This window comes from Cinclus cinclus, chromosome 17 (genome assembly GCF_963662255.1).
Source record: "Cinclus cinclus chromosome 17, bCinCin1.1, whole genome shotgun sequence".
NCBI lineage: Eukaryota > Metazoa > Chordata > Aves > Passeriformes > Cinclidae > Cinclus > Cinclus cinclus.
Window position 1 is genome coordinate 4257385 of NC_085062.1, and position 14784 is coordinate 4272168.

Here is a 14784-nt window from a genome sequence, read left to right on the forward strand (position 1 = left end):
TTCATGAAGAATTTATACTGCAAAGGATTTTATTAAATTAAACTTGAAAAGCCTCTTGATTTCTGAGGTTCAGTCCCAGAGCCAGAGCTCTCGTAAAACTGGATGGAGCAGGCAGAGGGAACGGCTGAGGTGACACTGCAGCTGATGGGACCATCCAAATCCAGAGCATTTGTCACTGGGATGTGTTCCAGGCTGAGGCTTGGAAAATTACTCCATGAAAAATGTGCATTAACAAGAGCCATGAAATATCTGCCTCAAACCCAGGTGAGTGATGAGACGGGGGTTCTGTTAGTGCTGGGCATTCCTCCCTGGCCAAAAAGGGACACAGAGCCAGAGATTCTTTGGAGAACAAGTTTAAGGTTGGTTCTACTCAAATGATTAAACCGGGGAAGGGGCAGGATGGATTTAAAAGCTGCTCCACTAAAAGCAGGACAAGCCCTGGATGGACATCACCACATTGCAGCCCACAGCATTCCCGGGGGAAAAATTACAACACCAGGGTTCACATGGATTCTTCCCAGTTTTATTTCCAAGCTGGAAGCAGCTTGGACTTGAGTGCAGAGCTAGAATTGTCTGGGTGATGTGGGTGTGAGCTCGCTCCAGCCTGCTCTGCCAAGGGCCCTGTGAAACAATGTTCCAGGGTCAGCACAGACACCCCGGGAGGAACCCTTGGGGCGTTGCTCCTCATCCCAACCCCTTTTCCTGCAACCTCAGTGCCATGGGTGCTCCCAAACCCTGGGCTGTGCTTCTCCAGTTGTTCCTGCAGCTGGAGGGGCAGCTGGTCCCACCCTTCCAAGGGACAGCTCCAAATGAAGACAACCCCAGCACATGGACCTGGGGATTTGGCCTTTCCTGCTACACCCCCTCCATCCTGTGAGCCCTGTTCCTGGCAGGGGAGGCACTGGATTGTCAGCACAGAGACATTCCTCACATGCACAACAAGAGGCAGCCATAGCCAAGGAATTCTTGGTGCATTCCTGTAAATCTGTACAGCTCAGCTCCAGCCAGAGCTGATGGATTGGAAGGGACTTGGAGCAGCAAAGCACACAGGGCTCAGTGTTAAAATGTGACAGTTTGTAGCCCTTTGGTACAAGGAAATTCACATTTATTATTTCAGAGCTGTGGACACAATTCCCAAATGCCTCCAGCTGCTGCTCCATATGAGCACTGTGACTTCAAAGGAGGAGCTGATTGTTCTCCCTTCATCATCCCTCCGAGTCCTGTCAGAGCCTTCCCACAGCACCTGCTGCTGCCCAGGGAAATGAAGGCATCTCCAAAATGTGACTGGAATTCTGCCTCAACTCCCACTTGGGAGAAGCAGTGACTCCAGAGCCATCCCCACATGGGATGTGTGGACCAGGCCCAGGGAATAACTGGTGGGTTTGGGTCTCTTCCAGCTCAGGATATTCTGTGATTCTGTTCCTCTCAGGATTTATCAACAAGGTCCTGATTATTTCACATGGAAATCCTTGGCAGCTCCCATTTCCAGTCCAGGCTTGTTCTCTCTCCCTTCCTTGATGGACAAAAGCAGTCAACTGGATTTAGTTTTCCATGATCAAGGACAAAACATTCCAGCTCCCAGCTATGGTTCAGGTTTTATGTAGATTTTCTCTTCCTTCCCTTCCTTCATTGCAGCATAACGTGCCAGGACAAAGAGATAATCACTGAGCCTGGAAAGCAAGGGAAAAGCAGGAAAACCAGTGATCTTATCCCAGAACAGAAGCTTGATGAGAAGCAGAACTCCCAGTTTTATCCCCAGAACTAAGGGAATGCTTCAGCAGGACACGGCAGTGGTTTGGGATTTTATTTTTTTACCTGTTTAAATACTTGGCCACGTTTGGATCTGCTTCCCCTGCTTGGACTAAAGGGACCACGCTGGGAAAAGCAAAGGGAAATGCTGGTGTTTAATCTTCCAGCTCTGAGTGCACAAAGGCTGGAGCTTGTTCCCACCCCAAACCTCCCCTGGGGTCCCCACTTTGACTCCTCCAGAAGTGAAGGATCTTTGCTTCCCAGAGGGATCTGGGAGGGGTAAATGATGCCAGAAATGTTTGTGTCTGTCCAGCTCTGCTCCTCCCAGGATACTCATCCATGGGAATCTCTGAGAGAGAATCACTGAGAAAGACTAATTACAAGGGCCTGGAGTGACAGGACAGAGGGAATGGCTTCCCACTGCCAGAGGGCAGGGTTAGATGGGATGTTGAGAAGAAATTCTTCCCTGTGAGGGTAGTGAGGCCACGGCACAAGTTTCCCAGAGAAGCTGTGGGTGCCCCCGGATCCCTGGAAGTGTCCAAGGCCAGGTTGGACGGGGCTGCAGAATCCCAAAAGGGGATTGGATGACCCAGCTAAGGGGAAGGAAGAACAGAGTCTTTGTGCCTCCTGCAACTGAACTAAAGAAACACAAGCTTGGCTTGGCCCTCAAGCCCATCCCAGCCCTGGTTTACTGTCACTGGGGTGTCCCCATCCCCTTTCCTCAGGGTGATCCCATCACAGCACTCACCACCTCTCAGCCCTACGGCACACGGCTCGGGAGAAGTGGAGAGCAGCACTGCTCCTGCCTCCAGACTGGAACAGCAAGGAAACACCACTGAATGTCTGCACCAGCAGGGACAGCCATCCCTCCCCTCCCTGCGAGGGCTCAGCACCTCTCACACACATGGAACTGATCCCTGTGCCATGGTCAGGCAAGGGAGGGATATCCCAGTGCAGCAGGGTGGGGAAATGTAACTCTCAGCTCCTTGTCTCTGCTTTTCCCTATGGAAATAGCAGCCTCCCAGGCTGTTTTCCTGTGGTAAGCAGTGGAGCAGGGCTACCCCAAGGAAGTGAGGGGCACAGGCAACACCTACAGGCAGGATGAAGGCTCTGAGGGGAGGGAGCTGCTCTGAGTAGCTGTCAATCCACTGCTCCAGCTCCAGGACGGGCTTCTCGCTGAATGATGTTCGTTCTGCAGAGAGGAAAGAAGAATCAACTGAAAAAAAAGTGTTTCAGACAACAAGCTGAACTCTAATTTTGCTTTATTGGATCAGCAAGTCCTAAGAAATCAAATACATCCTTCAGCATCCCACCAGCACCCATGCCAGGCTGTGCCCAAGAGCTGCCATCCCAGGAAAGGCAAGACTTACTCCGGTGAGCCTCCCTGGCTGAGGAGAGCGGCGTGGCGAGGTTGGAGCCCACATCCTGCAGCATGCACTGGACCTGGCCAAAAATCACAAGTGCTGTCACTCCCAGCCATGGCTTTTTGCATTCCTGTGCTCAGCAGAGCTAATCAGCCAAACTCACAGGCTGCCCAGGCAGGACCTGTGGCACTGCTGTGCCCTCGTGGTTGGTTTGTGCCTCAGTTTCAAACCTGGAGCTCTGTTACAACAAAACTTGGGTTCATAATGTGAATCTGATTTAAAATAGACCTAGAGATTAATCTATCTGCCCATAATTAAGAATTTGGTCTACCAGCTTCCTTCTTGAAATTTACCTTTTAGAGAGCAATCTTAAAGATTTATATATTTAAATACAAAATGTACTGAATTCCTGTGTGTCAGTGGGAGCATTGTGGTTGAAATTAAGAAGTTCATGTTTTAATAGCACAGGTAAGGGACTGCACTGGACGAAGACTATCATTAATACTCACTTTATGAAGTTGATCAACAAACGTGTGGCCCTTTTCACTGCTAAATTCACCAGCTAGCCTTGGTTAGAGAAAACAAACAAACAAACAAACAAACAAACAAACAAAAACAAAATAAACCACAGAGTTAGCTGGGAATGAAGAAATCATAACAAACATTATTTTCCAAATTATTTGGATACTCCGAGGCGGTCCTTACCCGATGGCCGAGCTCAGCTCGTCCGTGGCTCCCAGTGCCTCGAAGATCCTGTCGCCCTTCGGCCGCCGCTCCCCGGTGAAGGTGCTGGAGAATCCTTTGGGAAAGGCGGGAGGTGCTCAGGGCTTGGGGAGGGAGAGCTCTGCCCGCAGCCCCCGGGCCGCCCCGGGCTCTACCTGAATCTCCTGTCCTCGTGTAGATTCTCGGGGCCCGCTCGGCAGCGGCGCGGTCGGGGCTGTGGAGGCACAAACCGTGAGGGGACACCGTGGGGACGGAGAACACTGTGAGGAGGGGACACACCGTGAGGGAGGGAACGACACCGTGAGGGGGTCCCGGCCCTCCCACGCTCACCTGCCCGCCCCGCTCCGCCACCGCCGCTCCGCCATCCCCCGCAGTCCCCGTCCCGCCGTCACCGCCGCCCTCCGCCACATCCCTCCCGGCCGCCGTCGCCGCCACGCCGTGACCCCGCGCGGCCACCGTCCCGCCCTCAGCCCACGCTGTCACCCCAGCACCGCGCCATCCCGCTGCGCCCCCTTCCCATTGGCCGCGCGAAAACCCCGCCCCCGTACCGCGCCCGGCCATTGGCTGAGCGCAGGGAGGCGGGGCAGGGCGCTGCCCCGATTGGTGGGTGGGGCTGTCAGTCGGGCCGTGAGGCAGCGGGGATGTGGGCGCGGGAGCTGGCGGTGTCGGCGCCGGGGAAGGTGATCCTGCACGGGGAGCACGCGGTGGTGCTGGGCAAGGTGAGGGCACGACGGGTAAAGTAAGGGCTGCCCATCTCGGTAAGGGCTGCCCGGCCCCGCTGATCCCCGTTCTCCGCTCACAGGTGGCCCTGGCTGTGGCGCTGGATCTGCGGACGTTTCTCCGTCTGCGGCCCGGTGCTGAGGGCCGGCTGAGCGTCTGCCTGCCCGGCGTCGGCGTCCGGAGGAGCTGGGACACCCCCGGCCTCCGGGCCCTGCGGGGGCGGATCGCAGGCAAGGGCCGAGGGGAGGAGCCGCTGCCCCGGGGCGGTGAGGGGCTCTCGGTACTGTTCGGTGCCCGCTACACCCCGGTGGCCGTGCTGGGACACCCCCCCCCCGTCATGAGGTGACCTTGCAGAACCCCCGTAGGGTGACTCTGCAGGGACCCCCGTGGGGGTTATTTGTCCCCCCTGCAGTGTTTCAGGACCTCGCTGTCTCTGACCCCTCTCGCTGACCTGTTCCTGCACCTCTTGGTTACTTACATTCTCCATGTGCCCCTTGTGACCCCGCTGATGCTCAGGTGTCCGCGTGTGGTCCTGTCCCCTCCTGTTTTGGGTTCCAGGGACTTGTTCCGGTACTGTTGTAGCTCGGGCAATGCTGTGACACAGGCAGGAGCCAGCCTGGAGCCACATCCCAGTGTGGTACTGCTGGGGGCCAAACAGGAGCCTCTCTGAAGCTGCTCAGAGCTGGGGGCTCCTGGGCAAGTCAGGGATACAGGACCTGTTCTCCTGTCTGCCTGTCCCACGCCAGCCCTCACGGGAATTTCTGCAGCACCTTGTACTGCCTGGAGCCTCAGGATATCCCAGTCCCAAAATCCACGTTCTTAAATGAAGAGTTTGTGACCTGACATGTTTTCCAGGGTGATTATGGATGGATGCACTGGGAGGTGTAGGCAGGGAAACAGTTGGAGATGTGGAGTGTGGAAACCCTGGGATTTCAGAGTGGCTGGTGGAGATTTTGCTCTTATTTTACCACAAATCCTCAGGTAGAATCTGAAATTGGCCCCAGCTGTTTCTGCCTGTTGTAATAGATTTTGTTATAAGTACTGGTCTCAGTGTAACAATTCCCTGGTTTTTAAGTGCTTAAACTCTTCCCTGCTTACTTCCATAGCTGACTTTGATGAGTCCAAGTCCCCCAGCACAGAACAGCTGGATGCACTGAGGGAGTTTGCTGGAATTGCTGCTGGAGCTTCCGCTCCAGAAAGCCTTGCTACTCTTGCCTTCCTGTATATGTGCCTGGCTATTTCTGCTAAGTATGGGTAAGGCTCTGCTCTTGCCCCAAAAATTTGGTGGTGGGTGGGTGCCCCAGGCGAGCTGGGAGTCTCTGCTCTCACTTAGTTTTGAAGGCTGGAACCAGAGCAGTTCATGCCACAGTCACAACACAGACACCCCTCCCTCTAGCAGGCAGCTTCTGTCATAGGCTGGAAAAACAGAAATAAACTGTTAAGTTTGTCGTCTGAGCTAAACCTGATCTCCTCATGGGCTGAATCTCCCTCAAACTCTGAGAATTTGGGGGTGTTCCAGTTCCCAGCCTTGCCCAGCACAGTTAATGTTGTTGGTGTGACTGGATGGGTTCTCAGGGAAGTGTCAGAAACTAAAGCAGAGCCCAACTTCCATATTCTCATCCAAGAAATCCAAGGGTAAAGACCTGGGATGTGTAGCTGGGTCGTGATTTCTCTGCAGTTTCAGAGTGGCACTGGGACTGTCACTCAGCAGCACTGAAAATCTCCTGGGCTTGATTTTGGGATCTGTAACACAACCCAGGTGTGTTCAGTAGAGCAAAAGGACATGGATATGTCCGTGTTCCCCACCAGCCTCTTGCTCCAGTGGGATATCACTGTGCAATTACAGAGTTGGAATGTTTACACTTTATTTAGAAATGCTATTAAAATCCAGTTTACAGGAATCTCTGAAGGGGCTCCTTATGGTGCTTCTCAGGTGTTTAGTTACCCAGTGCCCCTGCTAGCATCCTGACAAGCTGTGCCAATCATGAATCCAGCTCAGGAGGGTTTTATTCCAGCACAAAGGCTGCTCCATTCGGGAATGAGCCCTCCTGAAGCTCTTGTGTGTCAGATGCATGTGCTGATGTTGCCAGTTTTCAACCAGCTTTCCCTGTGATCAGTCCTCACCAGCCTCCTCTGCTTTTTTGATGTTGTCTGGAGGGGAAATTCAGGGTAGTTGTGTCAGTCCCTGTGTATCTGTTTTTGCAGGGATGTTCCCAGCGTGGATATCGTGGTGTGGTCAGAGCTGCCCACGGGAGCAGGGCTGGGATCCAGTGCTGCCTATGCTGTGTGCCTGGCTGCAGCCCTGCTCATGGTGTGTGGAGCCATCTCCTGCCCACTGCAGGAGGGAGAATCCACAGCCAGGTAAGGAATTCCAGCCTGGAATGAACAGCTCTGCTCCCTGTGCCCCACCTTTCCTTTTTCCTGCATGAATTCTGGCACTGCCACCTTTCCTGGTCTCTCTTTACTGTCACCATAAGTGACACCCTGAGCCCATCTCCTGTCCCTGCCCAATGTTCCCAGCCCTGTCCCAGACTTTGTAAAACTCAGCCTGTTTCCTTTGTCTAGGGTCAGATAAATAAAGTTTTTTTCCCTTTTTAGGCTTTGTTTTTTCAATTTAATAAAACACACTGAATTTTTTCAGCCTCAGTTTCCTCTCTCTCTGAGCATCTTCCAGGTTTTGCTTTGAGTCCTCAAGGAACCTTGCTGGTATTTTTTTTTTCCCCATGAATTCTTTTCTGCATGTGCCACATTTCTTGATCTCCTGCCTTTCTTTCCCTTTTATCGGTACCTAGTGAAAGAGAGTTTCTTTTCTTCTGCTTTCTGGAAGCCTGGAGTGCTGTGCCCCTGTGAGTGGGGGCTCTGTTTGAAGCTGTTAAAAATCAAAGCTGGAGGGGCAGAACCTCTGTTGTGTTGGATTTTGTGTGGGGCTGAGAGTGAGACAGCAAGGGGGGTGGTTCTGTGTTCTGCTTCTGAACCAGAATTTGCAGCCTGACCCAGAAACAGGTTCTTGTTTGGGAGCACTTTATCCCCTGTGCTCAAGGAAATCTCCCAAATTGGGAAATAAAAGTGCAGCTCCAAGCAGTTCAGCGAGGATGTCTTCATTCCCTGCTCACCCTCCGTGGCTTCAGCATGGATCCAGCATAATTCCTGCCTTCCAGCTGCTGTGCAGAGAGCTGGGAGTGTCAGACTTCAGAAGGGTTTTGCTTCCCATGGCAAGAAAAGAACAGCGGGATAGAAAGGCTCCTGTGTCGGGAGGAATCACAGCCTCTCAAAGAGGATTAAAAACAAGTGGTTTACTCCTGTTCCTGAGCCTGCTGGTGTGAGCTGTTTGCTGAGTGCTCCCAGATTAAATCCTGGCAGGTGGAATGCAAGGTGTGTGGACATGGATAAAGACATTCAGCCGAGGCCCGGGGAAGCAGGAGGCTCTTGGAATTTCTCCTCTGCAAGACGCTGCGAGGCTTTCCCAAAATGTGGATCTGTGCCTCTGCTCCAGCATGGAATATGTGTTGAATGGACTTGTGGTGTGCAGAGAGGGCCAGAGGTGTGTTTTTGTGCTCAGACTGAGAGAAGGATTAGATAGGATACTGGGAATTCCTCCCTGTAGGGTGCTGAGGCCCTGGCACAGGCTTCCCAGAGAAGCTGTGGCTGCCCCTGGATCCCTGGAAGTGTTCAAGGCCAGGTTGGACAGGGTTTAGAGCAACCTGGGAGAGTGGAAGGTGTCCCTGTCAAACCAGGGCCTCACCACCCTCACAGGGAAGAATTTTTTCCTAGTATCTAAGCTAAATCTATCAATCTCTTGTCAACTTAAAGCCATTCCTCCTTGTCCAGTCATTCCAGGCTTGTAAATAGTCTCTCTCCATCTTTCTCATAGCCCCTTCAGGCACTGGAATTAGGTGACCCCAAAGCTTCTCCTCTCCAGGCTGAACAATCCCAACTCCCTCAGCCTTTCCAGTGTTTGTGGTAACACACCCTGTTTGATGAGGTGGGGATGAGTCTGGACTTGAATTCCCTTGAATCTGATCTTCACCAGGCCAGGGCTGGGATCTTCCCCTTGAATGTGATCCCTCCCTAGCCACTGGTTTGGAGTGGTTTGTGTTGGAGTTATTTCCTTGCCTTCCAGGTGGACAGAAGAAGAGCTGACACTGATTAACAGCTGGGCCTTCCGAGGGGAGCAGGTGATCCATGGCAATCCCTCGGGTGTGGATAATGCTGTTGGCACCTGGGGTAGGTGTGTTTGCTTCTTCCCAGGCGGAAACTCCCAAATTTGGGTCCCTGTTTTGGCTTGAACACAGGGAATCCTTCTCCTGTCTCAGATTTCTCCATCTGTGAGCTGAGCCTGGAGCCAGCTGGAATGCTGGGAACTGGCTGCAAGAACAGCAGAGCTCTGTCCCCCCCAGGCAGGTGCCACAGGGCAGAGACCTCACTGCAAATAACTGATATTTAAACAGTCTGCAGTGAACAAAGAAACCTAATCCTGTCCCAGAGATAATGCAGGGGAAAATGCAGTTGGACAGCTGTCATTTAGTTTCAATTAGCAGAGACTTCCCAGTGTTTTGAAAGTGTCCTTGGAGACTGTTAATAATCTTTCTAATGAGACCTAATCACAGTGCCTCTGTGAGGGTAGGAGCCAAGTGAGACGTTTCTTCTGGACAGTGAAATTCCATGCTGCAGGATGGCTGCTGACACCAGTGCACACATTCATGGAATCCCATGTGCTTGGCCCTGCTGTGAGGAATCACTGCTGGATTCTGTTTTCTCAGTGAAGTTTTCATGCTGGCCAAACTCTTTTGCCTTTTCAAAAATTATTTCATGTGGCCCTGGAGGAGAGGAGAGCAAAGGGAAAGGCCTTGGGTTGAGCACATCCAGCCAGACCCTTTCATTAAAGCAGCAGGGTGAGGCAGGGCTGTGCTGCTGGAGAACATGGTTCATTTAGCTGGTGTTTCTTGCAATTACTGTCACAGGCTCTGGGTGAGGTTCTGAAGATGAAAGACCTTCTGTGTTATCTCTCAGCTTGCTCTGTATTGAGACAATACATGTATTTTACTTTAGGTGGAGCCCTGAGATACCAAGCGGGAAAAATCACACCATTAAAGAGGTAATATTGGAGTTTAAAAATAACCTTCACACACGGTGGGTGGAACATGTCAGAGAGGCTCTGGGTGGGTGTTGGAGGGTTTGAGGATGATGGGAGATGGCTGGAGTGTGGGAAGGGCTCTGCAGCCCCATTTTGGGTGTGGGCAGCCTCAGTTGTTGGGGTGGATGGGGACAATAAAATGTTTGGCTGTTATCTGACATTAGATGAACACGGCACGAAGGATCAATATTAATTTCATGGCATTATGAGCAGCAGGAATGGATCTGCTCCTGGCAGCAAATGACACTGTGGGGAGGGGGAACTTTGTGCTTACCTGGTGGTGGGAAAAACCACTGGCAGAGAGAAATCTGGGTCCTCTGTGTTCCCTCTGCCTCCTGCCAGAGAAGTATAATCTGACTCCATTAAAATCTTTCACAGTGCATGAAATTGCTCTATTAGCAGTTAATGGCCACTGCTGGCTACTCTTGTAGAGAGTATTTCAAAGGAAAAAATTTGCTTGAAAAACAAGGATTTTAGTAAATACATTACAGTTCTATTTATAGTTCTAGTACAGTTGTTCCTTGTATCCAGGAGGAACAAGCCTGAACCCAGCCAGCACTGAAACACCTGCTGAACTTTTTTTTTAAAAATGAATGGGACTCCTTATTTTGGGTTCCTGCTCAGAGAGGCCTTTGGAGGCAGAATAAGCTGTAACCTAGGGGAGTGTAAAGGAAAGAGGCCAGGAGATGTTCCCTGCCCATGGCAGGGGGTTGGAATGAGATGAGCTTTAAAAGGTCCCTTCCAATCCAAAGTGTTCTGGGATTCTTTGTCTCCTGTTGCTTCCAGGGTGCCCACACTGAGGATCTTGCTGACCAACACAAAAGTCCCTCGGAGCACCAAGGTCCTCGTGGCTGGTGTAAAGGAGAAGATCCTGAAGGTGCAGGTGGTTGTGGGATGGAGATGTAGGTGATAATCCTCATGTGGGACTGCAGGTCCCACAGGGATTTTTTGGGACATCTCTCCTGTAGCCACTGTATTCCTGTCTCCCAGCTTCTTGGGAATGAGATTTCAGCTCATCTCCTCCCTTCCTCCACTTTAACAGGAGTTAAAATCACCAATTTGCAATAATGAAAAGAGTAGTTCCTTTCTCTGGCCTGTTTCCTTCTGTTCCTCCCTTTTCTGCAGTCAGGAGCAGGTTGCCACTGTCCTGCTCTGGGAATGAGTGAGGAATTGACCCATTCAAAGAGACTGGGACCAGTTTCCTCCCAGTGGTATTGGAAAAGCAGCAAGCAGGCACCTCACATCCCTCCTTCCCCTTTTCCAGTTCCCTGCCATAATGAACCCAGTGCTGGACTCCATCGATGCCATTTCTCAGGAGTGCCAAAATGTTCTGGAAGCAATGCCTGCAAATCCATCACCAGAGCATTACCCTGTGCTGGAGGTAAGGGGCTTGCTCGCCAGTATTTTTAGCCACTGTTGCTGTTGAACATCAAAATGTCATTTAAAGAACATTAAGTCTGAAAAAAAAAAAAGTGATAGCAGGAAATGTTCAGTTCCAAGTGAAACTGTGGTCTGGGTGTGCTGCTTTTAATGCCCTTCCTGGAGCCAGGACACAGAAGCTGCTGCTGGTGCCTCTTCCCAGCTGTGTGCAGGGAGGGAGGGGACAAGCCTGGGCCTCTGGGGACCCGTGGCTCTGGAGGTTTGTTTCTTTTTCATTGAGTGCCATGGCTCTGGCAGTCACTGCCTGTGAAAGCAACTGCTCTGTCACTGCCAGGGCTGGAGTGAGGAGAGCCCAAAGCCACTGGTTTGTGATGGACTGACTGGTTCCCAGCCAGCTCCTGGTGCTCCACACTCATCATGGCTCCAGAGAGCCACAGACAGAGCTGTGCCCAGAGCTGACCTGACATTGATGCACGAGATGCACACAAAGATCTGTTTGTCTTGGCTTTGCTCAAAGAGCAGGGGCTGGGGAGGGGAGTGGAACAGGCTTCCGGGTGGAAGAAGTGCTGAGAGTGCTGTAATGCTGCTCCACAGCACCATGGGGGAGGGATGTATGGCCATGTCCCAGCTGAGGCAAGCCTGGCCTGGCCCTGGGAGCCAGCTTGGACACTCAGGAGCCATTTGTTGCCAGTCCTTGTTGGCATCTGGATACCTCCCCTTGGCTCTTAGATGTTCCTCTGCTTGTCCTTGCTCTTGCTCTGGGTTGTTCCCATGGGATTCATGGCAGAGTCCTGCTCCCTTTGCACCAGGGGGATGGTGGAATTCTGGGCCCCCCGGGGTGGGCTGAGCTGCAATCAGCTGAGGGAGGTCTGCAGTCTATTCACAGCACAACTTCACACGACTCCTCATCTTAGTTCCACATCCTCAGGCTGTCAGAGGTGTCAGGGGACAGGGAAGAGGGGGGATAATATGAGTTGTGCTTTGAGATCCTCGCATGGAAAATGCCAGAGCATCCTTGTGTCCCACACCCGGGAAGCAGCACTGCAGTGAGCAGGTTCCTGTCTTGAATCTTGTTGTTTTGCCTTGTGCTTGAAGAGCCCACAGAGGCCCAGCTGATTAGATGCAGCACACAGATATATAAATACATCTTTTGGGCTGTTTCTGAAATGTGCAGCTCTGGCCAGTGCTGTATTTGAACCATGGAACTAGTCTAGTGTGTCATAAGCTGTCATCAGATTCCTAGCAGATTTTGGATCAGGAGATGACAGGTGTCTGGGATCATCACAGGCAGTGCTGTGCCCTCACTCAGGCATATAAAGAGGCCTCTGGATGGATGTGTGTCCTGTCCAGCCTAGAATGGGTGGTGGCTGAGCTCTGCCTGCTGCCTTCTTCCTCTTCCCACAGTTCCTTAAACACTGGACAGAAATGCTCTGGAGGGAGGAGAGGGATTCTTTCTGCAGTGTCCCCTCCAGCGTGGTGTTGGCAGGATTCCCAGAAGGAGCTGAGGGAGGGGCATGTGGCTGACACCTGCCCTACTGCTCCCTGTGCACAGAACCCCTCTTGGCTCACCAGGAGCTGCAGGCAGGGAAGAACTTAGTGCTGCTAGCTATGGGAGGGAGCACAGGGCTGCTGCTAGGGAGCCTCTCTGCCTCTGGTCCTGTCCTGGCTGGCTCCTGGCTTGTGTGACACCCTCTGGGAAGAGCCACCACATGCTTTGGGGGTGATGGAGTCAGGCTCTCAGACCAGTGTTGCTGAGAACAGCCTTCCTCCAGGGCTGGTGCTGATGGGTGAGAGGGCCCTGTGGTGCATAGAGAGCCAGTGTCTACTCCCGGCCCTGCTCCAGACTTGCTCCAAGCACAGGCCAAGCCTTTCCCTCTGCTCCTGAATTCCTCACCTGTCCTGCTGGGAGGGGAGAAGCTATAACTTCCACTTCTGTGTGGTGGTGTCCCATCCCTTGGGCCGCTTGGATCTTGCTGCTGGAGCAGCTTTCTCCAGGAGCAGCAGGTCTGGCTGCCTGGGAAGCGTGGCAGGGCTGCTCCCACAGCTCTGCCAGGAGCATGGGCTCCCTCCAAGAGGGGCCTGGGCTGCTCCCAGAGGGAAGGACCCTCTCGACCCCACTTGAGCTAGGTGCCAGATTCCCAGCACGGTGCTGCCGAGAGGCTCCTTGGCTCCCAGCCCCGTAAGGAAGAAGTGCTGCACAGAGCAAACAGAGGGAGGTCCCTCTGTGTCACTGTGTCACCTCTCCAGCGATGCCTCAGCCATGTCAGAAGTCCCTGGATTTGGCTTTGCTGGATGGATTGCAGAGCAGGACAGGGTGACAGCCAGGAATGAGAGCTGCTGGCTCCGTGCCCTTCCCACGGCCAGCGAGGGGCCTTGCACAGCCTCCTGCTCAGCACTCGAGTGACAGAGCAGAGGAGAAGCAGTCAGGAGGCATCAGAGAGCTCTGGAAAAAATTCCTGCTGGCAGCTTGCAGTGGTCAGGATTTTCTTGGAAGGTGCAGGAACTGTTGTACCCCTGTCACTGTGCAAGTTGTGGTAGGGGACAGGGGCACACGAGCAGCCCAGAGCTCAGACTCTGTCCTGACCTCGCTCCTGGTGCTGGTGGCCAAATTTCTGCAGAAATGATGTGGTTGTGCTGCCACTGCTGTGAGAGCCTCTATCTCAATGTGTGCTCATCTCCTCTCTTTGTGTTTTTTTTTTTTTAGGAGTTCTTTGACATAAACCAACACCACTTAAATGTGCTTGGAGTGGGCCACCCCTCCCTGGATAGGCTGTGCCAGGTGACAGCATCCCACAGCCTGCACAGCAAACTGACTGGGGCTGGTGGAGGTGGCTGTGGCATCACCCTACTGCCACCAGGTCAGTACAGCCCCTTGGGCATCTTCCCCTTCCTCACAGCTCTTGGGAGGGTCAGGTTTGGGCACAGAGGAATCATTGCCAGCCCTGGTCTGGCTCTGGAGGGTCGGGTGGGATGTGTCCCAGCACTGCCTGGCACTGTGGGTTGCAGTGTGTGATCCAGGCCTGATTCAGAGTGTTCATTTATGTGTGTCAGCCCCTGAGGGTGCTGGCCCTGTGCCAGGGGCTGTGTTTGGAGGAGCCATGGCTCTTTCCCTGCAGTGGCCAAGCTGACTCTCTGGCTGTTCTTGCGTTGCTCTTGGCAGACACCTCCCCGCTCACCGTGGAAGCAGCCAAGCAAGACTTGTGTGCCTGTGGATTTGAATGCTGGGAGACCAAAATTGGGGCCCCCGGGGTGACCCTGCACTCCTGCTCCTCTCTAAGTGCCCAAGTGCTGCACGTGCTCACCCAGAGCTGAGCTGCCTCTGGCAGGACTGAGCTCCTGGCACCACGTCCTCGGAGCTTTGTGTACCCAGATGCCTGGAAACTTCTTTCCCTTCTCCTGTATGGCTGAGGGTCTCCAGATGTGGGTATGGAGCCCGTTTGGGGCCTGGGATTTGGGGCTGTGATGGGCACCTGGGAGCACATGCCCAATGGTGTTGGACCAAGGCTCTCAAAATCCTGGTTTGAATTTCCTTCCTCAACTGCTGTGCTAATCCCAAGGGGCAGGAGGAGAGGGGCTTGGCTGGATTCCAAGGTGGATAATGACACTTTGCTGTTTCAGATGCATGTGGTATCTCTTCCCTCATCCCTGGTGCCCTGTGGGGGCTGGCAAGGTGGATGTGCACAGTGCTTTGGCGTTTTTGGGTGAAGAGCATCT

General features: G+C 53.0%; 2 protein-coding genes across 2 annotated transcripts; one reads left to right on the forward strand and one right to left on the reverse strand.

The window, feature by feature from the left end:
- Positions 1 to 1386: 1386 nt before the first annotated feature.
- On the reverse strand, positions 1387 to 4217 carry MMAB (metabolism of cobalamin associated B). Its single transcript, XM_062504603.1, has 9 exons — positions 4167 to 4217; positions 3992 to 4050; positions 3819 to 3912; positions 3623 to 3680; positions 3120 to 3192; positions 2844 to 2941; positions 2498 to 2562; positions 1816 to 1875; positions 1387 to 1670 (listed from the first exon to the last, which is right to left on the reverse strand). Exons 1-9 carry the CDS (start codon positions 4199 to 4201, stop codon positions 1583 to 1585), a joined length of 630 nt encoding a protein of 209 aa, XP_062360587.1. The 5' UTR covers positions 4202 to 4217; the 3' UTR covers positions 1387 to 1582.
- A 245-nt stretch (positions 4218 to 4462) lies between these two features.
- MVK (mevalonate kinase) lies at positions 4463 to 14382 on the forward strand. The gene is made up of 10 exons (XM_062504464.1): positions 4463 to 4555; positions 4639 to 4786; positions 5663 to 5810; positions 6762 to 6917; positions 8677 to 8780; positions 9606 to 9651; positions 10477 to 10567; positions 10955 to 11071; positions 13775 to 13928; positions 14231 to 14382. Exons 1-10 carry the CDS (start codon positions 4478 to 4480, stop codon positions 14380 to 14382), a joined length of 1194 nt encoding a protein of 397 aa, XP_062360448.1. The 5' UTR covers positions 4463 to 4477.
- The last annotated feature ends 402 nt before the right edge of the window (positions 14383 to 14784 follow it).

What these genes read in the sequence shown, in the direction of transcription:
- MVK (XM_062504464.1), top strand. Translation starts at nt 4,478, where the DNA reads ATGTGGGCGCGGGAGCTGGCGGTGTCGGCGCCGGGGAAGGTGATCCTG. An exon ending in CCTGCGGGGGCGGATCGCAG is followed by an intron (nt 4,787 to 5,662) that starts GCAAGGGCCGAG and finishes TTACTTCCATAG; the next exon opens with CTGACTTTGATGAGTCCAAG. An exon ending in AGCATTACCCTGTGCTGGAG is followed by an intron (nt 11,072 to 13,774) that starts GTAAGGGGCTTG and finishes TTTTTTTTTTAG; the next exon opens with GAGTTCTTTGACATAAACCA.
- MMAB (XM_062504603.1), bottom strand. Translation starts at nt 4,201, where the DNA reads ATGGCGGAGCGGCGGTGGCGGAGCGGGGCGGGCAG. An exon ending in TTGTTGATCAACTTCATAAA is followed by an intron (nt 3,193 to 3,622) that starts GTGAGTATTAAT and finishes ATTTTTGGCCAG; the next exon opens with GTCCAGTGCATGCTGCAGGA. An exon ending in TGCCGTAGGGCTGAGAGGTG is followed by an intron (nt 1,876 to 2,497) that starts GTGAGTGCTGTG and finishes TGCTTTTCCCAG; the next exon opens with CGTGGTCCCTTTAGTCCAAG.